Source organism: Lactuca saligna, chromosome 6 (genome assembly GCF_052625555.1).
Source record: "Lactuca saligna cultivar CGN05327 chromosome 6, ASM5262555v1, whole genome shotgun sequence".
In the NCBI taxonomy this organism is placed as follows: Eukaryota; Viridiplantae; Streptophyta; class Magnoliopsida; order Asterales; family Asteraceae; genus Lactuca; species Lactuca saligna.
In genome coordinates this window covers 155,979,168-156,005,877 of record NC_136422.1, presented here as the reverse complement: position 1 = coordinate 156,005,877, position 26,710 = coordinate 155,979,168, and the positions used below count along the sequence as shown (strand labels likewise).

The 26,710-nt window shown below is 35.8% G+C and overlaps 1 protein-coding gene across 1 annotated transcript; it reads left to right on the top strand.

Moving 5' to 3' along the window:
* Positions 1 to 16,855: 16,855 nt before the first annotated feature.
* Positions 16,856 to 18,397, top strand: LOC144999593 (uncharacterized). The gene is made up of 2 exons (XM_078958722.1): positions 16,856 to 18,033; positions 18,136 to 18,397. Exon 1 carries the CDS (start codon positions 16,903 to 16,905, stop codon positions 18,010 to 18,012), a length of 1,110 nt encoding a protein of 369 aa, XP_078814848.1. The 5' UTR covers positions 16,856 to 16,902; the 3' UTR covers positions 18,013 to 18,033; positions 18,136 to 18,397.
* The last annotated feature ends 8,313 nt before the right edge of the window (positions 18,398 to 26,710 follow it).

The window sequence follows — 26,710 nt, the reverse complement described above, 5'->3', positions numbered from 1 at the left end:
CTAATAATGATAAGAAAACAAGGTAAAGGTTGGAATATAGAATGGAATGGAATGGAATGAGTCATTCCATTCCATTTCTTCCCTCTCTATTTTTCTCTCTCTTTTTTTCTAATGATCAAAGTTCTTGTTTTTAATATAAGTTTCCTGTTCTCTTTTATACTTGATGCAATTTTTATTTGCAGGCTTGGCCTGTGCATACTCCAAGGCCTGTCGCTTTCAAGCTTGTTGCTGATACCCCTATTCTTACTGGACAGGTAAGTTTCAAATATTTTTGTTGTGGATTTCTTATAGTTTCTTTTTGTTGTGGATTTGTTATAGTTTACTTAGCTTCTTAAATCAAAGAGTATAAAGCTTTCCTAATGTGTTCTAATAATTAAGAAAATGGTCTTTTTTTGAAAAATGCTTCTCAATTTATCTTATTAGGAAGAATGGAGAACAGGCCTCAAATCATATGTTTTTTTTCCAGTAACTTCCACTTCCTTCATGGGTTTGTAACAATACTGATGGACTCTGCTATTTTGTTGTATGGTGTATTACCTTGGATATAATTTGTTTTTACAGTTTTCTCTTTTTATTTAATTTAAATTTGGATATAAGTTTGTAACACATGGGATTTATGATTGCAGCAAACCATCTTTCTTTTCTTTCCAGACATGATTAAAGGCATGTTTTTGGCTGTAGTTATTGGAACACCTGTTGTGGTTGCCATCATTTTAATAGTACAGGTATTATTCTATCTCTGAGAAATTTCATTTGCCATGTCATCAAAAGCTGCCAGATGGACTATTATCTTTCATGTTTGAGTTGCTTCTCAACTTGTAGAAGAATAACATAAAATATTTTGGCATCTGAGTGTAAAAAATAATATTTGAAATCATAAGTTCCTTAATAATACTTTATTGTGTTATATGTACTTTATTACTTACTCATAATATATAATTTAATCTGATTATTGATTATGTTTGGTAAGATCATGTTCTCTGTTCTTGATGCTGCATCTGATAGGGAACCAAAAGTGAGGACTTTTTTTCCCCTGACACTTGAAATAACAGGGTAAGGAGAGCATTCTAAACATTCTGGAAACTTTAAAAGAAGAGGGAAATAGGGTCTTATTCAATGCTTTAGCTGTGTTTGCTCTAAGGGAGATTAACTTATCAAAAGTAAGTTACTGTTTCACCCTTTTATTTAATATTTTTGTGATTGAATGAAAGTCTTAATGAAAGTAATTGACACCCCTTTCTCTGTAAATGATGTTGTGATTATGGGAGAGGTGTTGTGGTTTTCTCTGTTGCTAGGTAACATTATCAACAACAACATTCTACTTAAGCAGGTGAGTAATCAAGATTAAGGGAGACTTGTAATCATGTTTGATATTCCTTTCCAGTAAGAAACAGAGTTGTATGAGTATTTGTTAGTTTTATAGGAATGTATAACCCATGTTAGCAATGTATTATTTTTGTTTAACATTTAAATGATTCTTTGTATGACATTACAATTTATGCAATTTATTTTATTTTTTGAGTATGAAATTTTATTTTATATTATGCAATGGATTGAATTTTTTGTATATGGTATTTTATTTCTATCAATAGAAATTAAATGCAAATTTAATTTAAAAATTAATAAATATATAAATTTATTTTTTTAAAACATTTAAATTTACGATACGCAAAAATGTGTGTCATCTTCATTTATGACATGGCCTTTCTTGACAGGGGCTTTCTTGATACGCATTGCGTGTCATTAACACGCGCGTCGTAAGGTTACGACACGTGAATGCGTGTCAACTTCCTTTATGACAGGGCCTTCCTTGATACGCATTGCGTGTCGTAAACGCGCGTCGTAATTGCGCGTCGTAAATGCGCGTCGTCTACAGACGACGCGCAAAAGTGCGTCGTCTCTCTTTATGACAGGGCCTTCCTTGACACGCATTTGCGCGTCGTCTGAGCCTTTTACGACGCGCAATGAGCGTCATAAAAGGCCTTTTTTCTAGTAGTGTAGGAGTTTACGGCTGTAAACCCCTCTAGGAAATTCCATGGGCCGTAAACTCCTAAAAGGTGCCCAAATGATGCCCTAACACCCCCATTTGGCTTGGAATAATGCTTAGAACATTATACTCTATCATTTAAGGCTTAGATCTATGAAAGAAATGACCAAGTGAGAGTTTACGGCCGTAAACTCCTTGTTTATGGCCGTGAACTCCTTAAATGGTCCCTTAAGAGCCTTAAACCCCTTCATATGCATTGTATTTGGACCTAGCCTAATTCCTTGAGTGATATAAGACACTATGGCATCCTAGAACACCCTTATCATGAGTTTACGACCGTAAACTCATGGGGAGTTATTCCCAGGGCCATGAACTGTATAAAGAGTTTACTCTTGAAGAGTCTACTCCCGATCTAAGCCATACACACCCTTAAATGTTACCCGGGACACTCCAAACACTTAACCGAAGCTTTATCAGGGATTTTTCCAAGATCGTCATACCACTCACCAAGTTGACCCGGAAGGGTGTTGCTTTTTCATGGGGTCCGGAGCAGCAGACCTCATTTGAGACACTTCGCTAGAGATTGTGCAAAGCTTCGGTGCTCGCACTCCAAGAAGGGATGGAGGATTTTGTGGTGTACTGTGATGCATCGATATCAAGGTTCGGAGAAGTGCTTATGCAGAGGGGGCATTTGATAGCATATGCATCGAGGCAGCTGAAACCTCATGAGTCGAGGTATCCCACCCACGATCTGGAGTTGGGGGCAGTGGTGTGCGCCCTCAAGATTTGGCGTCACTATCTCTATGGGGTTCGGTGTACCAGATACACAGACAACAAGAGCTTGAATTACCTGATGGATCAGCCCAACCTAAATATGCACCAGAGGAGATGGTTAGATGTGGTAAAGGATTACGACTGTGAGATCCTGTACCACCCTGAAAAGGCTAATGTTGTAGCCGATGCCCTGAGCCGTAGGGTGGAGGGCGCCAAAATGCGAGATGTTTGCATGAGATTGATAGTGATGACTCCGGTGTGGGACACCGTTCGAGGGCCCTAGGCGGAGGGCGTGAAACCGGAGAACCGCAAAAGGGAGTGAGTGATCGGGCAGGTGTCGGAGTTCGTTATCGATAGTCGAGGACTTATGACGTTTCTGATGGGTTTTGGTCATAAGACATCCTATGTGCTCATACAAACCCTAATGCTTGGATCTAGGTTTCTCTATTGTACATCATTTGAATCCAAGACTATAAACCCTAATTCTATCATTCAAATAATCATATTAACATGAGAATAAGTTTATAATTTTACCTTGATTGTTATGTAGCAATAACAATCCCAAATCTCCTTGTATTGACTTTGGAATGCTTAGAGTCACAAGTGTCACTCCTCTAATGGCTTACAAACACCAAGAGCAAATGGAGAAGGTATAAAGAGAGAGGAGAAAGGTTAGAACTCCTCCTTAGGACTCCTTGGGAACAAGTACACGAATTCTAAGGCCTTAGGGTCTTTATATAGGTGTAGAGATAGGGTTTCAGTCATTATCCTTATCTAGTTGCTTATCCACAAAACAACCCATAAGATAAGTCTTAGAAATCCCTTATCCTTTATCCTTTGGACGATTTCAAGGATATCTTATCCCTTGAATTCGTCCAACCTATATCTAGGATAACTATTACCATATATTGTAACTATCACATAATTACAATTCAGCCCCTCTAGTTTAATTAATTACACTTGATCACAAAATTAATTCCTAATTAATTATTGACCAATATTAATTAAACAAATATGATTTCTCCTTTAATATATTATTCTTATAACATATTAATAAATCATAATAACCTCTCTCTCTCTCTCTCTCTCTCTCTCTCTCTCTCTTTATTTATTTCTCCAATCAAGTTGCTTTGGTGAAGGCAACCCAAAAGGACCATGCACCATCGGGTCAAGTACATACCAAAATAATTATGGACTTAGACACTAATCCAACACTTTCAGGGTTGGGTTTGGGTACGGTTTGTGGGCAGAACGCGTACCATCTTAATGGAGGAGTCACATAGATCGAAGTTCTCGATCCACCCCGGGGCCACTATGATGTATTTGGACCTGAAGAGGGAGTATTGGTTGCCCTGTATGAAGAGGGATGTCGCATGGTTCATAGAGAGGTGCTTGACCTGTCGCAAGGTTAAGGCCGAGCACCAACATCCGCATGGTAAGTTGCAGCCGTTAGAGATTCCGGATTGGAAGTCGGAATAGATTACCATGGATTTTATCTCTAAATTGTTGTGGACTGCTAGGGGTATCGATGCAATTTGGGTGATTGTGGACAGGTTGACTTAGAGCGCTCACTTCCTTGCCATCAGTGAGAGCTCTTCTGCGGAGAGGCTAGCAGAGTTGTATGTGAGGGAGGTGGTATCACGGCATGGAGTACCGATCTCGATTGTTTTAGATCGACATCTGAGTTTCACTTACATACTTTGGAAGAACTTTCATGAGGAATTGGGTACGAGGCTGCATTTTAGTACCGCATACCACCCACAGACCGACGGATAGAGCGAGCGGACGATTCAGACGCTCGAGGACATGCTTCGGGCATGTGTACTGTATTTCGGCGGGAGTTGCAACATGTATTTTCCCTTGGCTGAGTCTTCCTATAACAACAACCATCACTCGAGCATTGGTATACCACCCTTTGAGCTGTTGTATGGGAGGAGGTGTCGGACCCCCATTTGCTGGGGTGAGGTAGGGCAACGTGTGATGGGTAGTATAGAAATAGTGCTTCAGATGACAGAGCAGATACAACAGGTCAGACAGAGGTTGTTGACCGCTCAGAGTCGCCAGAAGAGTTATGCGGATAGGCGAAGATCCGAGCTCGAGTTCCAGGTCGGGGATTTCGTGCTCCTGAAGGTATCTCCTTGGAAAGTAGTGATCCGATTCAGGAAGTGGGGCAAGCTGGGGCCCCGATATATTGGGTCGTTTAGAGTGATCGTGAGGGTGGGCATGGTAGCGTATCGCTTGAAGATACCTGCGGATTTGGACCAAATTCATGATACTTTCCACGTGTCGCAACTGACGAAGTGTATAGCCGATGAGTCGGCAGTGGTACCACTGGAGGATATCCAGGTGGACGCGAGTCTGAATTATGCCGAGAGGCCGATTGCAATCTTGAATCGGAAGATCAAGGTTATGAGAAACAAGGAGTTGCACTTAGTTCATGTTCAGTGGCAACATCGGAGGGGGTCCGAGCTAACTTGGGAGCTGGAGTCGGAGATGCGGGAGTAGTATCCGAAGTTGTTGTCAACATGAGACTTCGAGGGAGAAGTCTGGTTCTAGTTGGGGAGAATTGTAACAATCCGAAATTTAGGTAAGCTTTATAACCCTTCTATTTTGAGAGTTGGCAAGATGAGTCCCTAAAAGTTGTGTGTTGGTTGTGAGTACGCTGGGCATAATGAGGCGTACGTCGCGCGTACTCACGCACTTATTTTGAACGCGGACTCGCCCGGGTACGCTGGGCGTACCCAGGGTTACGCTGGGCATAGTGTGCCCAGATGCAAACCCTAATTTATGGCTTGTGCACTATGAAAGGGACATTTATTCCTTTGCCCTAGCCACCATACCCCCTTGAGTGAGCCCTTAGAGTGCAGTAATCCGTGTTTAAGCTTGTGTGTGTGTTCTTGAGCTTGAAGGTACCTTTTTGAGGTTATGAAGGAGAAGAGGAATCCATTATTGAAGCTAGATGTGGAAGAGCAAGAGTAGATCCAAGTTCTACAGTGGTTGGAGATCCCTTTTGAGGTAAAAAGCTCAAACCTTTCCTTCTCCTTCAAGAGTTTTGCTTTTTGGACCCATTTTAGGGTTTTTGGTTCAAGGTGGACACTTTGTATGCAAAGAGTCTCCGTAAGCCTAGATCTGGCCTTCCCCAGTGTACTATGTGTTGAGGATTCATAAAAATCCTATCTTGGTCGTGCATATTGAGTCATGCATGAGTTAGGGTCTTAATATGGAAAGAGGAAAGGTGTTTTGAGTGATAGATGATCTTTACAGCCATGTAGGGCTTAAAGGTTTCAACTTTATGGGGTAAGGACCCTTAGAGAAGTCAGATTTGGAGTATGAGTTCTTGTCTTAACCGTTTAAGACCAAAATACTCAATATGGCTGAACTGGGATTTACGGTGGGCGTAATCCCAATACGCGCAGCGTAGGGAGTGGCGCACCCTGATTTTGTGAAGGCATCGGGTACACCCAATGTACATGTTTGGTACGCGCAGCGTAACCTGGAGGGTTGACTTTTGTTGACTTTTAGGGTTTGGTCAACGTTAGGGTATTTGCACCGTGAGAGGGGTAAAATGGTATTTTACCCTTCTGAGAGTGCTAAGAGAGGGAATGGTCTAGCCTTGGGAAATGTGTTGATGCCGAGTGTTTATTTCATATGATTAGGCGGAGACTAGATCCTATTTTCACGGAGTCCAAAATTTTAGAGCTACCGAGTTACACGAGGTGAGTCTTCTCAATATACGTTACCTAGAGTGGTATTATGAGTTAACCGGAGGTCGTATGTGCTATGTATGAGATTGTGTGCCATGTATGATATTATGTGTTATGTGATGTAGGTATGTTATATAACTGTATAGACCGGATCGTAGGGTCCAACGATTCAGACCGGACCGGAGGGTCCAACGAGACAGAACGGGCCGGAGGGCCCAACGAGCTATGATCGGACCAGAGGGTCCAACGAGTTACCGGACTGGAGGGTCCCGCTGAGACACATCGACCGGAGGGTCATACAGTAGCCTCGAGTGGCGTATGTGTTGTATGTGGTATTTGGGGAACTCACTAAGCATTTATGCTAGAATTGTTGTGTTATATGTTTCAGGTACTAGCGAGGACCGCGGAAAGGCATCGGCATGACGCGTACACACAAATAGGAGATTTGATTATCTTGGTATATGTTATGATTTGATAACTATTGTGGAATACTTTTTGAGAATATTTTATATATAAATTTGGTTGTTGAAAAATGAAAATTTTGTTTTGAAAATTTCATCTTTACACATATTCTGACACATGTTGTACATAAACATTTGGAAGTCTATGAAGTATGTAAGGGAGACATTTGTTTGGGGGGGGGGGGGGGGGGGTAAGTATGCATAATTGTTGGTTTATGTTGGGCTAATCTTAGTTTGTATATGAGGTGGGATATGTCTTTCATATAACAATCCCTCTTAAGAGGGGTATTCATATTCATGTAGTTCTTTATTAATGTGAGTATCCTGGTGTAAGGATACGTATACCTTAGGTTAGGATGTTCCATCAATAAATTCACATTCCTTAAATAAGAAGTTAAGGGGGGTAGTTAGAGCCACAAAACAATAATTGTGATCTTGTTCAGGTTATTGGATGTGGTATACTCGCCAATTAATATAGAACTAAAGGTAGGGGCTTAGAGAGTTGCATAAAAGTGTCATGTCAAGATGATTGTTCTAGTTTATTTAGGGTGTTAAAAATACATATATTCAAGTTGAAAAAAAGATGAAATATGAGGTCTTGATCCCATAAGTTTAGATAAAGTTTAAGAATACTTTCCCTTTGATGTATCTAAGTTTATTCGCAAAGAGGATTGGGTATATGTAGCTTTATATAGCATGGATTAAGCATTGGATTTTGAGGAATATTAGTGCAACTAAACATGTTTATTTGGGGGTTGTTTTTTAGTTAAGAAGACGAGGACGATGGAAATTTGAATAATTGATGTTTAAAGTAGTCTAGCTGGATTGAAGCATGGCTTGGATATGGGTTATATATGTCGCATGCTTTAGGATAAAGATTTGGGCTACGAGGCTGGTTAAATTGTGGTATGTGTTCTTGGTATTGTCTCATTGTTAGCTTAGCTGGTAGAACTATATTTGAAATGCATGTTGGTCCTAATTGAAAGATCCTGTATACCTAATACACGTTATAGAATGATATTGCTAATAACATATGATCGTATAGGGCCAAACCTTATAACAAGTTATTACTAATTGATTATTTATTAGTATAATTTGATATATATATATATATATATATATATATATATATATATATATATATATATATATATATATATATATATCAACACTTTTATTTAATTGGAAAACATTGATTTGAGAAATAATATTTTACCAACATACTGAGAATTGTTATTTCTAGGAAATATTAATAATAAAGAGAACAAAACTAGCTTCATATCATATAGTGCAGTTATTAATGTTGTGTAAAACGGTTTTGGTCATTTTGATTAACCAAATGGTTAAAACTCAATTAGTTAGTTACGGATTATGTAAAGCACACTCCATGTCTTGGTTTTTTACCATTATGGTTGAAAAATCAAGGGACATGCCTACAAATTACTTTAGTGTAGCTTAATATGTCTCCCATACTCTTAAGAAAGCCTTACTCCCTTTTGCTATATTGTGTTTTCTTTTGTGTACATTAACATTGATATCTAAATGACCGACTTTAAAAGGTTTAAGAGTTAGTTCTTTCACTTATTAGTCTTTTTCTTTTGGGTGTCCTAAACGGAAAGTAAAATCTCTCTAGAGGGTTGCCAAATTTCGTAGTTTCAAGGTCTCTTATCCCTTATTCCTTTCTTGCAAATGTTGCTATAGTTGAATACATATAAGTTTCTTTCTGTTAAGACTTATTTGGATATACCTTAATAGCTTAAAAGTAACTTATTTACAAGCGTTTACTTGCATATAATGGTTGTTTCATCTTTGTTGGTGGATACATTATGGAGAGCTTAATTTAGAGCTTAAATCCATCTTCATCAACATCCTAATTACAAAAAGGAACCGAAGTATTCAAAGGTTGGTTTACTTTGTTGTTACTTGGTTATGTTTCATCTATTTAAGTTCTTGTTTATTGATCCATGGTGGGTATAAAACCATTCTTATTTTCAAAAATCAAAGTGTTTTGTTTCCATCTTTATGTTTTTGAAACTAGTTTTGAATGAAAGCTTAAAATTAATTTGGCCTTCTTATGGTTCACTAAATGTTATAGGTGTAATTCATAGGGTTTGAGCAATAATATCACAGAAATATAAGTAGTTAATCCACCATATAATATAAACTGTAATTTTCAGATTATATTGTAGATATTCTTTCTGAAAAATGTTAGAGTCAAACAACATGTGGTCTAATTGGTAGACCATTAGGGGTCATGTATGTGGAAATTCCTTATTATTTTCTTATGATAAAGATGTGGAAATTCCTTATTATTTTCTTATGATAAAGAAAGTAATTTGGTGTATGGGACTTGGGGTGGTTTTTCTTTGTAGTAGAATCAGTGATTATTAGTTTTAAGAACATTTGGGCATAATCTTGATTCAAGAACGAGGACATTGAGTATAAAAAATAAAGATTTAAAGTGTTAAGCTATTTAAGATTCCATAAGATGGCTTAAACAATTCAATATTAAATGACTACATACTTAAGGTAGGAAGAAAACAAATGTGCAGGGTTTGGCCTTTGACCACTCGGTTGGTAATTGTGGTTAGGTTACATATGTAAGGTGTTAAATTATATATATGTAAGTTCTTCCAGTGGGAAGATCCTTTAAATTTTCATATAGGTTACCTTGAGTGACTTAACTAGCAAGAGCCTGGTTATATGTGAGCCATTTTCCACAACTCACTTAAAGGTTTGTGAATATTTAGTATGTTTATAGGTGTATCAGAAGTCAACAAGATGGGATAGAAAAATACAGTTTTTAGATATCTTGTGAAGTAAGTGTAGACTGGATGACACTAAAGAAACTTGTCAAAAGGCTCATAACCACTATCAGCAAATCACTTTAGTATTTGAAAGTGTGGAATAAAATTTTTGGATGTCATGATCATATAATAAATAGGGGTACTTTGAAACTTACACATATGATTTATGGAAATGATAGTGAATATGACATCTATTTTTAGTAATTAGGGTTTGATATTCTGTTTTATTTACTAATTTTATGTAGCTTGTTTTAGCATTTTTAGTCTTTTTTTTTTAATTTTTTTTTGAATTGCATATTTTATATTTTCTTTATCTTGGATCATATTAGGTGCTTTTTCTATTTCCATAACATGTTTTGTAGGTTTTTAAAGTCTCATTGCGGTTACAAATTAGCTCGTTCTGAGTTGCTAGGCTTTGTGAATTTACAAGGAGTTGTTGGCCTTTAAGTATCCATTTCAGAAGAATTAGGCTTGATGTGTTAAAGACTTGGATGGGTCATGGACTCTTGAGGATGGGCTTAGAAGAAACGGACTGGGAAATGGTAACGGGAATCAATAGTTTGAACCTCAATATGAACCTTGATGTGTGATTGAGCATGCACCAAAAGTTGTAGAAGCAGCTGAACCAATCACAATGGCAGGATTTAAGCCATGATCCGAGCAATGCTAACAAAGAAAATGGATGAGACCAGAAAACCTCTCCAAGGGAATAGGAGAGAAGTCACTACAGTGGTTGATGAATCATTGTTGAATGAAGGTCATTTAGTAGAGGAAAGCTACAGCAAGACTGTAGACTATGTTGAACCGTAAAAGATTAGAAGGAACAAATTTGACGAAGGGATTGAAAGAGATGGATGTAATTAGAAGGAGTTCATCACTTCCAAACCACCAAATATTTATGAAAGCCCAACACCAGTGGAAGTTGTGGATTGGATCTTTGAAATTGACATGGTGTTTGATAATTATGATTGCAATGACTGATAGAAGACCATGTTAGCAGCTAGATAACTGAAGACTGACACGTTGAGCTAGTGGAAGTTGTTAGCTGATTCCATGCCAAAGGGAGAAGCAAGGAAGATATCATGGGAGAACTTCCTTGAGTTAGTGAAATTCTAATGGCAGCATCGCAAGGGTGCAGAATGGAAGTGGGAGCTAGAAGACGAGATAAGGGAGCACTACCCCGAGTTATTTGGAGTAGTAGACTTTGAGGACAAAGTCTGATTCAAGTAGTGGATAATTTTAACATTCAAATTTTGGTAATTTTCTCTTTCATACCTTAATGCAAATTTATTATCAATTTGGTCCATTGCTAGTATGCGGGGCATACTCTATGAGTACGCTAAGCGTACTAGCCTAATATTTATCATGCATTCCACCCACGTACGTGGGGCGTACGTGGAACACGAATGTCATACGCAAGGTTGGTAAAACCCTAATTTTTAAGGTATGTTCCCTGTTTAAGCAACTTAAACTCATATCTTGGATATTTTAGACTAGCATGCACCTCCCCTTACCCTGAAATTGATACTCTAGAGTGATTTGGTGAGTTTTGAGATTGAAACAATGTTTGTTTGTGGTATGTGAAGGAGAAGAAGAAGAGCACTTGGAGAAGTAGCTTGGCATTTTAGATCCAGTATCACATTCTCATTTGCAATATTTTTAAGGTAAAAAGATCACACCTTGATAATCATATATGTTAGATCTAGTTCATGGTGTATTTTGTGCACTTTTCAGTCTTTTATGTTAAAGGTGAGCTTTTACTCTACTCCAGAAGTAATGAATGCTAGATCTTAGGTCCATTCAGTCCCCATGTTCATAAAAATGTGAACCTTATGGAGTATGTTGAACCATGCATGCATTAAGATCTTTATTAAGCTCTTGTTAAGCCTTTGGGTCCCATTAAGCCATGCATGAGAGTAAAGTTGCCAACTTTACGTGATAAGTCACATTTAGGGACCAGATTTGAGAGTTTGGAGAAAGTGCTTGACTATTTAAGTGCTTAGTAAAGAAGACGTATGGATAAATGAGTATGTTGGGCATACGAGCTGAGTATTCTTCGTGTGATCAACAATAGGTGTTTTGGGCTTGTCCATTTTCGGTATTGGGCCAAAGTTTAGATTTGAATGTTTGGGCATGGTTGGGCCATTAGACATTTGTTTTAGGCTTGGGGCTAGCATGTTGGGCTTCCATGGATTTTAGGCCCATGATGGGTATTGGGCCTAATTTGGATGATTGGGCCATAAATTGGGCTTTAGGATTTGGGCCTTTTGAATAGTTGAGTTAGGCCTTGGCTTGGGACCAACTTAGATAATGGCTAATATGGTCTTTTACCCTAGTTATGGGGAAAATGGATGAGACTTTTGGTTATGAGCTAGAATCCAATTAATAGTTGGATGTTATTGACTTTGATAGAGCGGGGATTTTCCAGGTCAGCAGTCCGAGATTTAGTTGAGTGACTCAGCAGCTAGAGGTGAGTTTTCGCATTGTGTTTAGCAGGTTGAAGGCACCAATGTTGGCCCATGGTTTATTACGTTAGGGTGCTAGATGTCTGCGACTCTTCCATGTGTTATGTGCTTGTATGTTTACGAGACAAGGCCTGATAACTATCATGTATACCATTGTCTTTGTGATTATCACATGTGTTAGATGATTATATCTTTTTATTTTTATATGTATACTGCACGGGGCCCGATGACTGGTGGATTTGTTTACCGACCGGGGCTCGATGTCGGGTGGGGCCCGATTCCAGGCGAGGATTGATGACAGACGGGGCCCATTATGTGTTTTTTTGTTATATGGTGTGTTACATTTTGGGGAACTCACTAAGCTTTGTGCTTACGGTTTTCAGTAAATGTTTCAAGTACTTCTGGTTCGAAAGGGAAGAGCTCGAGATGATTATAGTGTTTCATGTTCTATTTGACACACTTTGTTCTATCATTGTTTTATGATGATGTTTGGGTTACAGTTTTATTAATTTAAAAACGAAAATGTTTGATCTTTGTTTTCGAGATGTTATATATATATATATATATATATATATATATATATATATATATATATATATATATATATATATATAATATATATATATATATATATATATATATATATATATATATATATATATATATATATATAAGTATTTACATAATTAAATGTTACATTTTCTTATTATCTAGTGATTAAGATATTTTATCTTAGATGAAATAATATTAGATGATCTTGATTTAACAGTATATGTATTTGCATACTTATAATATGTTGGGTAATGAAGGGCTATGTAAAATAATAAATGAGAGGTTGTGAAAGGAAAGTATTGGTTTGTGAAGGATTGTGTAAAATAATAAGATGCGACCAAAATAATATCGTACTGTTGTGCGCATGTGCCTAGTAATCTAGAAGATTATAGATGAAGACCACTAACTATTCAAAAAAAAAATCAAGTGGAACAATGACAGGTTCGTTACATGTAGGTGTTAATGAATTATACATTCATTCATTGTGCTCCATCCCCCATTTGGTTGCTTCATTGACACTTATTGCTAGCAGAATCCCCAAAGTAGTGTTGTCTACTCACTATATACAAAGATCCTTTAGGATATGTGCCTCAAGATCAACATTTTATGATGAAAAACTGAGGATAGCAAGAATGGGTAACCGGGTTATTTGATTGCAGCGAAATATCTAATTAAATGATTATAATATTGTGGGTTGAAAACTCAATGTGCTCACCAGACTTCCAAGCATGACCCACCTAGTTTCTCTGTTTCACGGGTAGTAATACGAACGTACAAGGATGGTGACATTTGAATATGCCAATATATTTAAAGAGTTTTAAACCATTAAATAAATTAATGTAAGGCCTCCAAAGAGTAGTTTATGCTTATGTTTTCGTATAAGTTATGACATCCTATCCTTTTTAATATTAATGAAAAATGTTTTTTTTTAGAAATGCTTCTAATATTAATATCATTTCACATTAATAATGTTTTGGGACAAATTCCAGACTAATAAAATAATGCTCTGTTTTAAATAAGCATAATGTAAACTTTGGGATGTCACATGTAGTTTCAACAAAAGATGGACGTAAGAGAAGAGAGAGAGAGAGAGAGAGAGAGAGAGAGATAGATAGATAGATAGATATATAGATAGATAGATAGATAGATAGATAGATACATAGATAGATACATAGATAGATAGATAGATAGATAGATAGATAGATAGATAGATAGATAGATAGATAGATAGAGAATAAGAGAAATTAATGGAGTTGAGAACTATAACATGTTTGACCAAACAGCTTGGCTTTATGAATAACTTATCCAATTAGTCAGATTTATACTTTGTGTGTCACCTAATAGGTGCATGTATCGTTAGGAATTTGAATAACTTGTTGTGTTAGTTGGAATATTTCCCAACAATACTAAAATGACTTATAAAAATACTTGTAGGATAGTTTTGGACAATTAAACCACACAAGAAATGTATCTCACCAATCATTTTAATTTCAAAACTTGTCTACTATCATAGTTACTAATTATGAGCACAGATTATCATTTATAGATAAAAGATGATGCCATCTATATGTACTTTTGAGAATATGAGGTGTAATTTTGTTTTCTTGTAGAAGATCATTGTTAATTTTTCTTCTCTTGTAGCTGATTTCCACGAGGTAGGATGTCAATATATCACACATGGCTCTTTGAGCTTATTTCAAATCATATATATCTTCATTTAGTCTATACCCATGTTTTTGATTCTCTAGATCATCAAAGTCTGTGTTGTTTAAGAAAATATTCCTCTTTCAGACCACCATGTAGAGGTAGCTTTCACATCCATATGATATACATATATCTTTTGAAGGATGCATATTTTATGAAGAAAATAGTACCATCTAGTTTTTGGTACTGGAAAGATGTTTCATCATAATCAATGCCTCCAAGCTGACTGAATCCTTGAGCTACCTATCTTGTCTTATATTTTATAACCACTCTATGTTCATCTGGTTCCTTTCCATACACACAAGTTTTTCCAACATATTTTTTTTTGTTTAATGGCTTAGGTACTAGTATGCATAACATGTGTTGTGTGAAGTCACTAATCTCATATTAAATTGCCTGTAACTAGTGAGTCTATGCAAGTTACTATGATCTTATTTGGCTACACTATAGAGATAAAACATATAAAGGTCCAAGTTACTAGATTCTTCTTTTCTAGTTAGTAAATTGGCACTAATGTTGCCAATAAGTTGACTGATGTGATGGTCTCATAGTGTATTGATTGTAGAAGCTTGATTTGTTGTTTGAGATTCATAACTGAGGCTGTTAATGTTTATGATATCATTAGCGAGGTTGTCAATAATGAAATTATTGTGAGTTGTATCTAGGAACTTGTCGGCGAGGATATCAACCTAATTTGTTGATGTAGATTTAGGTGAAGTTGTTAGGACGGGTTGATCAGATGAAAACCGATTTTCAGTTGAGGTTAGGTGTGCAAAATTGGTGGGCAGTTCATCGATAAATAATTAGCGTGTTCAAGTGAGTAGTGTTCAATTGAATAGGTTGGTTGGATAAATTCTACGATAATGATTTTCTCATTTGGTTTAGTAATAAATTTTTGTTCATTTGGTTTAATAATAAATAGGTTTAATGTTGAGAACGACTCATCAAATTGATATGAATGGACTCTCCAATAACTTTGACGTTATTGTTCTAAACTCTGAAGGATTTGGAAATGGAAAATTACTCGATGAAATATCCTTTCATCACATTTAGGGTCAAACTGGTAATCACTGCATATACCTGAAATTTGATTTTCTGTGTAATTATGCACATCATTCACCCAACAAAACTATGTATAATTAAACTATTACAATAATGAAAATGTTTAATCACTAAAATGAGAAAAATAGGAAACTAGGATGTAAAATGATATCCTTTGGAACATTCGTTACAAAAAAATAATTCATTATAGGAAAAGCTTCTTTTAAGAAAGATAATAAATTTGTATGTATAGAATTATAAAAATACAAAAATATTACATTATAATTAAGAAATTAATAGTTAATATTAAGGTTCTAAAAAACTCATCCTGACTTCGCCATGACGTGCAATGACTCCAAAGCGTGTACCTGCCGTCAAACTTTACCAAAAAACTACATTAACTCGCATATATGTATAGAAATAAACATTATTTGAAAATACATATAAAATATTAATAATATACAAAATTTCCGCTTTTAGTCACGATTTACAAACGATATGATTCACCAAAACCTTAAAAAGTTTGAAACTTAATATTGCCGGCAAGTCACATATTATTTAGAACATTGGTTAATATAAAACTATTAAAATGAAATATTATTTAGTATCTATTAAAAGAAATTAACTAGTTAATAAATAACAAAAATATAATGTTTAACTTATTAATGATTAAAGAGAGGATTAGTTGTATGCTTGTATTAATATAATGTTTAATTTATTAATGATTAAAGAGAGGATTAGTTGTATACCTGTATTAAAGCAAAACTCAAAAGCTCGTTTATTTCATCACGAATTGTTGAATTATCCAAACAAAAAATACATCATCTCTAATGGTAAAAAAATTACTTCTTGAATCGATTTTAAATATCTAATATCACCATCAACCTCTCATTGGAGATGTTATAATAACATTAAAATATCTTTCAAATAATCGTGGTATGCTTTTTCCAGGAAATGATGTGATATTGCAACAAAATAATTTTCTGAAAATTAAATAATTAGCGAAATTATTTGCACAATAAATGACCGTTGAGTGACATTAGTTTGTTCAAAAGACTACGGCATTAATGTTGTTGATCTCTAACCAAAAGGAAACTTGTCTTTAGTTTGTAGTAAAAAATAAAATAAAATGAGACATTCAAATCAATTTTTAAATAAGAGAAGAATGAGAACCCTATGATAGATATACCACAAAGACATAAACCCAAACTTGGAAAATTTCAAGGGCAAAAGCGTGGCATCTTATGGCATGCATTATCTTTGCCTACAAGTATTTTTACACGGGGTGATACTACTGTAGTAAAATTATTATTATTTTAACTGCAAAGAAGGAAGATTTTCAGCTATATAAGTGATGGAGATGCAGGCTCAAAAATTCACAACTTGGATCCCAATTCTTTAGTAGAAATGGGAACGAAAGTGAAGATGTCTCAAATGAGCACCCTTCTAGTTAGTCTTGCGGTGGTTATTATTTCATCATACCTGCCATCGTTTAGCACAGCCACCTACCCCTACTCATTTCCACCACCTCCTAAGCATGAATATGTTTACAACTCACCACCACCACCACTGCCGCCAAACGAACCTTATAAGTCACCGCCACCTCCTCATCTGGTTCACAAGCCTCCACCACCTCCACCACTAAAGGGACATTATGTATACAAGTCACCACCTCCTCCTCCTCAGGTTTACAAGTCTCCACATCCACCTCCACCAAAGAAACATCATGCACACAAGTCACCACCACCTCTTCCTCCAATTCACAAGTCTCCACCTCCACCTCCACCAAAGAAACCTTATGTATATAAGTCACCACCACCTCCTCCACGAAAGAAACATCATGTACACAGGTCACCACCACCTCCTCCTCCGGTTCACAAGTCTCCACCTCCACCTCCACCAAAGAAACCTTATGTATATAAGTCACCACCACCTCCTCCACCAAAGAAACATCATGTATACAAGTCACCACCACCTCCTCCACCAAAGAAACATCATGTATACAAGTCACCACCACCTCCTCCACCAAAGAAACATTATCTATACGAGTCACCACCACCTCCTCCTCCAGTTCACAAGTCTCCACCACCACCACCACCAAAGAAACCATACATATACAAGTCACCACCGCCTCCACCACCAAAGAAACAACATGTTTACATGTCACCACCTCCTCCTCCTCCGGTTCACAAGTCTCCACCACCTCCTCCACCAAAGGAACCATATGTATATAAGTCACCACCACCTCCTCCACCTAAGGAGCATCATGTATACAAGTCACCATCTCCTCCACCTCCAATTCCAAAGTCACCACCACCATCACCACCACCACCAAAGAAACCTTATCTATACAAGTCACCACCGCCTCCTCCACAAAAGAAACACTATGTACACAAGTCTCCTCCTCCCTCTCCTGTGTACAAGTCCCCATCACCACCTCCACCTAAAAAACAGTCTGGCTACAACTCTCCACCACTACATTATATCTACAGTTCACCACCTCCCCCTCATTATTAAGCAACTACCACCGTGTTTATGGTAATCACTTTTTGCTTAAATATTATTTAAGTGGACGTAATCTTTTTGGAATTCTGTTTATACTAATTCACTGCATTTTCATATTTCTTTGCATTCCTTCAGGGTTATAGAAATAAACAAAGTATAGCTATATTTGGACCTTCTGGAGGACGAATATTATTATAACCTGAGGAAAGAGCAATGATCTTCGAAGTTGATCCACAAGTGCTTGTATTTCGTTTATGTATTTAATAAATAGTTGTTTGTCATGTTTCTGTTTTCATTTACCCCATATCTAGGTGGTTGATGATAATTAAAACATTTAAAACAATTACTCACATGTATCCGTTCAATATTCCTATTTGCAATATGTGATTTTGATTCATAGTTTATTAAATGGTAATGTTTAGCGGTTAGTTAAATGCATTGAATATCTTACTATTGGTTTCATTTTGAATTTACTTAAATTTAGACATGATCAAGTATAAATTAAATTTTAATTAGAATTTGGAAAAAATATAACAGCCTATAAATAGTTGTATGTATGCCGTATAAAAAAACGATGTGTGCTAGGTGCAGGCCTATGAAAATGTGAGACAGAAAAGGGAAAAGCGTTTTATTAACTTTTCAACAAAGCATATATGCTCTATGTATGTGTGTACTACTGTACTCGTAGATTGTGTGCATGTGTGTGCTACGTATGTGTGTGCAAACGAGTAGTTTCTCAATATATAAGTTTCCAAAACATGAAAAAAAGAAGATATATAAAGGTTAGATAAATAAATAAATATATAGTCGTTTTCATAGAATTCTTTATTAGAAACTGTGGCATCTTCACCTAAAAATAATTGTTTACTACTTTTCAGCAAGGGTTAAATTCCATAACACCACAATTTTTTTTCCCTGAATTTATTGATTTTTTACCCAGCTAAATATACTAAAAAAGAACAAGCATGGCGAAACCAAATATAAACTACATTAGTTTTTTTTTTTTTTTTTTTTTTTTTTTTTTTTTTTTTTCTATTATAACTCCTAAGAAATGAAAAGAAAAGTTTAAAGTCATTCTTATAATTTACTTTTAAGTCAAATTATAAATGAGCCTCTATGCAACAACTCGAGTTTTTAGATCTTTCGTTGCAAGTATTCAATCTGTATGTCACATGGATCTTGTAAATCAGCTCCGTCGTTCAGTGAAATGTTACCACCACCGCAACGACCACGAGCTGCTCCATGCCAACGAGCTATTTGTTCCACAATTCATTGTTTTCTCTGATTCCAAATGATGCCCGGACGATCGGATTGAGTGACAAAATACAACCAATAAGTACACAGAAAAAATAACTCCAAATCAGGATTCTAAAAAAAACCATGAAAACCAAATACTTATAAAGAGGAGAATGTCACAACTCTGGCCGAAGCGGCACAACATGTCGGACCGAGTGAATAAGTTAATGGATCACAAGTAAACTAAATATATAGGAAAAATACAATATTAAAAAAAACAATATTCGTATTCCATATTGAGGTTTGAATATATGGTTCTTACAGATAATACTTTAATATATTAATTGCCTTAAACAGGTAGGCGGACATAACAAAAAGTAGTAAAATAGATTGCATGAAATCGATAACTATCCGTCGTTTGATTTTGCTTGATTATTGATTCTCTAAAAATACATGTAGTTTTGATGGTTAACATAAGATTGGTGAGAGTTACAAGTTTTCTGTCGACAACAATATGGATACTTTTAAAAGCGTTTAAGTTTTTTTATAAGTAAACAATATTTAATTAAACTTTAATAAACCAAAAAAGTGTCTTGGTATAAGTAAATTTATGCTTAAAACCGTTTTGAAAGAATCATGTTAATAAGTTGTAGTAAGAGAGATAGATATTCGAGTTCATGTTTATAGTGAATTATATAACCTAGCTATGTGACTAAATATATCCTACTACAACGGTTCAATAGACGTTATAGTAACGATTGTAGACACTTATCACCCGCTTCGATTGATCAGTCGAGGTTGTAGCTAGTAACCACATGTGGGCATGTTAACCCCTTATATAACTATGCATATGTATCTTGCTCCGAAGATTAACGCTTATAGTAGTGTGGGTACGCTAAATGTTAGACTTTAACTAATAAATATTGACTCACTGTAAATCCCTTAACTAAGGTATGAACAACTCTTATCCCTAACTTAAAAGTGGATAAGTTCTAGGCATAATGAATTGTATGGAGTTTATAAAAAGCTGAGAATAATTGGTGTTCATGTGAGGTACAAGGCACCAACTTTTATAAACATAGCATGTTTCTTGTATACACTTTGTATATATGCATGTATAGTTCATATCCAAAGGAATAATACAAAGTTTTATGTGTTAGATTAGGTGTTTAAGCTCAATACTATATTTCATATGTACTTGACCCAATAGTAGCATGGTTCTTTTCGGTTGCCTTCACGATAGCAACTTGACTGGATTAGTTATGGAGAAAGAGGTTATTGTGATTTATTAATATATTATAGGAATAATATATTAAAAGAGAAACCATATTACTTAATTCATATTGGTCCAGAATTAATTTAGAATTAATTTTGTGGTCAAAAGAGATTAATTAAATTAAGGAGACTGATATTGTAATTATAAGATGGTTACAAAGTTGGGCTTAGGATCCCTAAGGAAAGGGATGGACGAAATCTTATGGATAACCCATATAGATTTCGTCCATAAGGGCTTTCTAGAAAGATCTTGTCACACCCCCAAACCGGAACGGCGGAAACGTTCGGGGGCGGATGACTTCATGTGGTAACGTAACAAATGAATACATAGTAAAGAAAGCAATACAACTATCATATATATAATTGAAAGTTTACATTGTTTAAAAGTATACATGTTCAAAATCAATTACATTATGATGTCAAAATATGAAATTAAACTGGCGCCGCAGCGTCCCTTCTCCAAAATCCGTTTGTTACCTGTAATTAATGAATCCCTGGCACATACAAGTAGTTTTGAAAGAGTAGATCAACATTTAAGCTAGTGGGTTTCATAAGTATTTAATGACAATGTTTGTATGAAATAAAATGTTTTTGTTCTTTGTTTGCATGTTCCTAGAAAATCCTATATTTTCTACTAGTATAATTGTAACCTTCTTTCAGGACAAATGCTTGTTTCTAGTAAATGTATGTAAGTATAAAAATTTCAATACGTCTAAAAAACCCCGTAAATCATTGTGGTTTTAATACTTCATGTGAGTTTTATAACCATGCTATTGACAAGGAATACATATACACAACGTTCTTCAGGCGTTGGAATGTTCTGACGTTTGTCACCCCAAATGTTGGACTATAGCTAACAGTCAGGGCGCGGGTTGTCAAGCCCGTATAGATCTATACACAAACACCATGCTCCCCCTCCAAGGGATTCTGGTATATAATACAGGACTTGAAATGTGTACTCGAACGTACGTGAAGTTAATGTCTCACAAAACTTAGTATAAAACAGATTTACGTGTGAAAATGTTCGTTCGTTATTGTATATGAAAGTAGCTTATCGAAATAGTATTTCCATGTATGTAAAAGTTCGTAGTATTCTCGTGAAACTATACCTATTATAGTTTCCTAAAAGTGTGTTTCATTTGTAAAATAAACCCTTAGTGAAAATGTTCACTTGTTATGAAAAAGTGTAGTTTTTGTAGTGCCAAAACCGACACACAAAATATATAATAAGCAAAGTATCTGATTTATATAAATACCTAAATCGTTTCTCATTTCAAAAGATAAAATGTTGTCGTGGTATACTTTGCATATGAAAGATTCCCTTTGATAGTTTCAAATCACAAATGATTCCTTTGATAAAACGCGTAAAGTGAAAATTTATATAACACACGATAATAACCGAGTGTTTTACTTGTATTTCCCCCCCCCCCCCCTTAAAAGCATGTAAAAGTACTCATAAAACATTTAAAATCGTGAATTATAGGGAAATGAACTCACTTGTAAGATCGGAGGTTGCGGGATGAAAACTGGACAAAATTTTGGCTTGCGAAAGTGGATTTCCTCGGGATTCTCGGGAATCTCGGGAGCACGAACGACCTTCGGGACTCGAGCAAAGTGATCGGGGCTTCGGGGTAGTACGGGCACGGAAATCGAGGCAAGATCGTGAGAGAAATGAGAGAGATGGGGTCTTTTCCCGGAACCCTCGCATCTCTATTTATAGGGGTCTGAGAAGCCTCGGTACGCGGGGCGTACTCGTGCGTCATGCGTGACCGAGTCCTCGACTGCCTCGACTTCGGATAGGACGGGACGGGCAGGCTCGCATAGGGGCGATGTGGACGAACCGAGACCAAGGCCTCGCGTACGCGGGGCGTACGGGGTTACGCGGCGCGTAACTCAGATGAACACGCTGACTCCCCCTTCGGATAATACCGGATTTTTGAATTAAATTTATATATAAATTATTTAATAAACTTCAAAAATTCATATCTTCTTCATACGAACTCCGTTTTCGACGTTCTTTATATCCCCGCGAAGATGAGACCATACTCTACAACTTTCATTTAGATTCCGTCGGCAAATTCCGAAATTATTTTTAATATTTATTTTTAAAAGGCCACGGTAAGAAAATTTCTTTAGAAATTCATAACTTCTTTATCTGACGTCGGTTTTTGCCAGACTTTTTACCGCTGAAATACCATTGTTGAGACCTCCGATTCTCGTTTAGGTCGTTCCGGTCAAAAGTCGCTCGATCTCTGATTCGAGTTTTTAGCCATCTGCCGTTAAGCCGAACTTGAAAAATTCCTAACTTTCTTATGCGAAGTCGGATTTGAGCGTTCTTTTTACGTACGATCACGGTTTAATGACATCTATCATAAAAGGTAATTTAATTAGTGATTTTTGGATATTTTATTTTCGAAGTAAATTTTATTACAACTAACGTAGTTACAATACTTGACTTTTTAGGTCATTTACATGTAGTTGAAATATCGGGTTGTCACAGATCCTATGTGCTGCTTAAGGATTAAGCAATTGGAATTCGCGTTTTGGATATAAATTTTGATTTGTTTTGGAATTCGTGTTTTGGATATCAAAAGGAATGATTCTAACTTTGTTTTAGATATAAATTTCGATTTATGCATGCTAGATTACGGTTATAGTTTTGGATGATTATTGCATGTACAATTCGAGAAAACCTAGATCCAAAGCTTTATGGTTGCATGTGCACAATAGGATTGCATAATGATCAAAACTCATCAGTGGTATTAGAGCCTAGGTCTTTTTTCTGTTGTATACGATACATTGCTTAATTGTTCATAACTGGAAAAGTTGAAATCTTGCAATCTACTGATGAACTCGTTGAGTCAGCTCGTCAGTTGGTAGATTTTTCGGGATTTTGACCAGAATTTGATTAGGATAATTACCAAAAAGGTTTTTGAATGATAAATTTCGAATGTTATTATACGGCATTGATTATCCTCTTCCAATTAGAAGATAATTGTCAAACTATAAGATAATTATTAGTTTATATGATAAAGATAATTATTTGCATTATTTTATGTAAATTGTCTTGCCATAAATTGAATTATGTCAAATTTAGATAATGATAAATTATTTGATTAATTAAATTATATTTTAATTTGATCTAGAACGTTTTTAAAAAGATTCAAAGTTTGCCGTTAAGTTTTGGAATTTAATTTTTTATTAAAAGGTTTTCATTTTTAAATATTTAAATTCTAAAGCCTAGGGTTTTTAAAGTTTTAAGTTCTGCCCTTAAACTATTATAATATTAAAAGATTAATAATGATATATGTATAAGATGATTCGATCTTCCTGTTAGCAGACCTCATTCACGAAGTCGATCTATAAGGGAGATGTAACAACAGCAAAATTCAGGTCAAAATTTAAAATTTTATAAAACCATAATTAAGTATACTAAGTGGTAGATATTGTAACAAGGTTTTCATACATATAAAGAACACTAAAATTCGAGTTATAACGAAGAAGTTATGACCATTCTAAGTTTCCCGACAAAAACCGGCAATACGAAGTTACGTAAAAACGCAAAGTTTCAACAAAACACTTTTTGACCTTAGGTGTCTAAATGAAAGTCATAGATATCGTCAAACCGTAACTGTACATAAAAAGAACGTCCAAATCTGACTTCGTATGAGGAAGTTGTGATTTTTCCAAGTTACAGATATAGCAATAGACAACTAAAAACTCGAAATAGAGATCGAGAGACTTTTGGCCAAAACAACCTAAATGAGAATCAAAGGGATCAACAATTCTAGTGCAACGGTAAAAAGTCTGACGAAAACGGACGTCAGATGAAGAAGTTATGGAACTTTAACGTACTTTTCCTGTCCCGACCTATTAAAAATATAATATTAAAAATAAAGTTAAAACTAGCCGACGGAGTCTAAACGAAAGTTGTAGATCGTAGTCTCACCTTCGCGTGGATATAAAGAACGTCGAAAATGGAGTTCGTATGAGAAAGATATGAATTTTTGAAGTTTGTTAATTAATTTAAATATAAATTAAATTAAATCCTGGTATTATCCGAAGGAGGAGTCACCGGTCCGATCCCTCGTACGCCCAGCGTACCGTCGTACGCCCAGCGTACTCGGATGCTAGGCTACGGTTCGTCCACGTCGCTCCAATGTTTCGACCGAGGATGCGCTCATGCATGACGCATGAGTACGCAGCGCGTACTCTAAGTACGCCCCGCGTAACGCAACCCCCTCAGACCCCTATAAATAGCATGCGAGGGTGCCGGCCAAAATTGCTAATTTCCTTCCCTTCTCGCGTCGAAGCTCTGCGTTTCAACCCTCGGAATCATCCCAAAGGCCCGGTTTTCATATCCAAGGTGGGAAGAAAGTTTTACACTCCCGAGACTCCCGAGATTTCCCGAGAATCTCGAGAGATCCCCTTTCTCGAGTAGAAGTTCTGCTCGGTTTTCGTCACGCTTTCTTCAATCGATCAAGTGAGTTCATACCCCCTTTCTAACACACTTTAAATATATTTTAAATACTTTTATACTCTTTTAGGGGGGAATACAAGTAAACATACGGTTATTATCGTGTATTTTCTAAAAGTTTCACTTCACTTATATTTATCAAATAAACCACTTGGAACTCATTACTGTTATGGAGAACTCTTGTCATACTTTGTGTGCATTAGACTTATACGAAGCATATAGTGATCTTTCTTTGTTAAATCGTTTTATACATTCTAAAAACTTATGATTTTGCTTTGTCAAATATTTTGAAAAAGGATAAGCTTTGCATACAAAACCATCACGTTAATATAAACTTAATTGAGAATCCATGAGACGCGTACATCTTCAAACGTTACTTTTCTTTATTAGAAAGTACTGCAGTAAGTCCTGTCTATAACCAGAATCTCCCGCGACGAGAACGTGTCAAATGTGTATAGATCTATACGGGAAGTCATGATCCCGCGCCCTGACTGTTAGCTACAGTCCGTCTTTTGGGGTGACAGTTGTCATAGCACTGCGACGCCTAAAGAACGTTGTTACAGGCATATTATGTTTAGTATGGTTATAAAACTCATCGGATATACAATTATTATGATATTAAGTTTTGATGAATGAGTAGCTATTAAAACTATTCTTCATCCAACCGGTTCGATCTTCACGTAGTTTTATTATATATAAAACTATGACACAACTTACGAGAAACGTCGGTTTCTTGCAGTTTTCGGTCTTAGAGACTGCCATTTTGTGTGAGGAAAATAATGGTTTTTCCTGCATACAAACCAAACAACTAATAGGAAAATAATGGATTTTCCCGGTGCAATCATTTACAACTTATAACACGAATATTTATATGCATTACATATTTTTATAAGAAAATAAGGGTTTTTCCTTGGAAAACACAACAAATCGTATTTCAAACTTTTAGGGATAATATGGGATTTTCTGGAGCTAATGCATTCATTTTCAACACAACAAATCACAACTCTTTACATTTTGAAATGCTACGTTTACTGGAAAACATACACCCATTTTGGAATGGCATCCAATTTTTCTAAACTACTTATGGACTCACCAACTTAATTGTTGACACTTTTTCTTTGAAATAACTTGTATTCTCAGGAAATCGCTAAGCAGGTTGGGAATCAACTTTTGGGATTAACGCGCTGGCGTTAATTACTTCTTTTGAATGATGTTTATGTACTTTTATTTTGAACATGTAATGAATACAACTATGTAAACATTTTGCAAACTTATTATATATGGTGGTGTGTACTTTCCTTTCTATGAACTGTTATGATATTGAACATGACGTCCTCCGCCCCCGAACGTTTCCGCCGTTCTGGTTTGGGGGTGTGACAGATTGGTATCAGAGCATTGTTTATAGGGAATTAAGTATATCAAAACCATTTCTTTTTGGTATACAACTATAAACTCAACTGGGCAAAAACACTCTGAGTAAGAGTCATACTTTTAAAAAATTAAATTTTATTTAGTTTTTGTAAAGTAGGCATGCATTCATTTCATATCAATAACATGGTCAGTATCATAATTAAAACAACATTGAAGTATTATATATAAGTTGTGCAGTGCAGGTATGCCTTGGGACATGTAATCGGAACTGGGAAGGATATAGCCTGATCAACTATATTTGTCCAAGAGCCAACTAACGTATGCCAAGGAGTGTCTACAATGGACAACAAA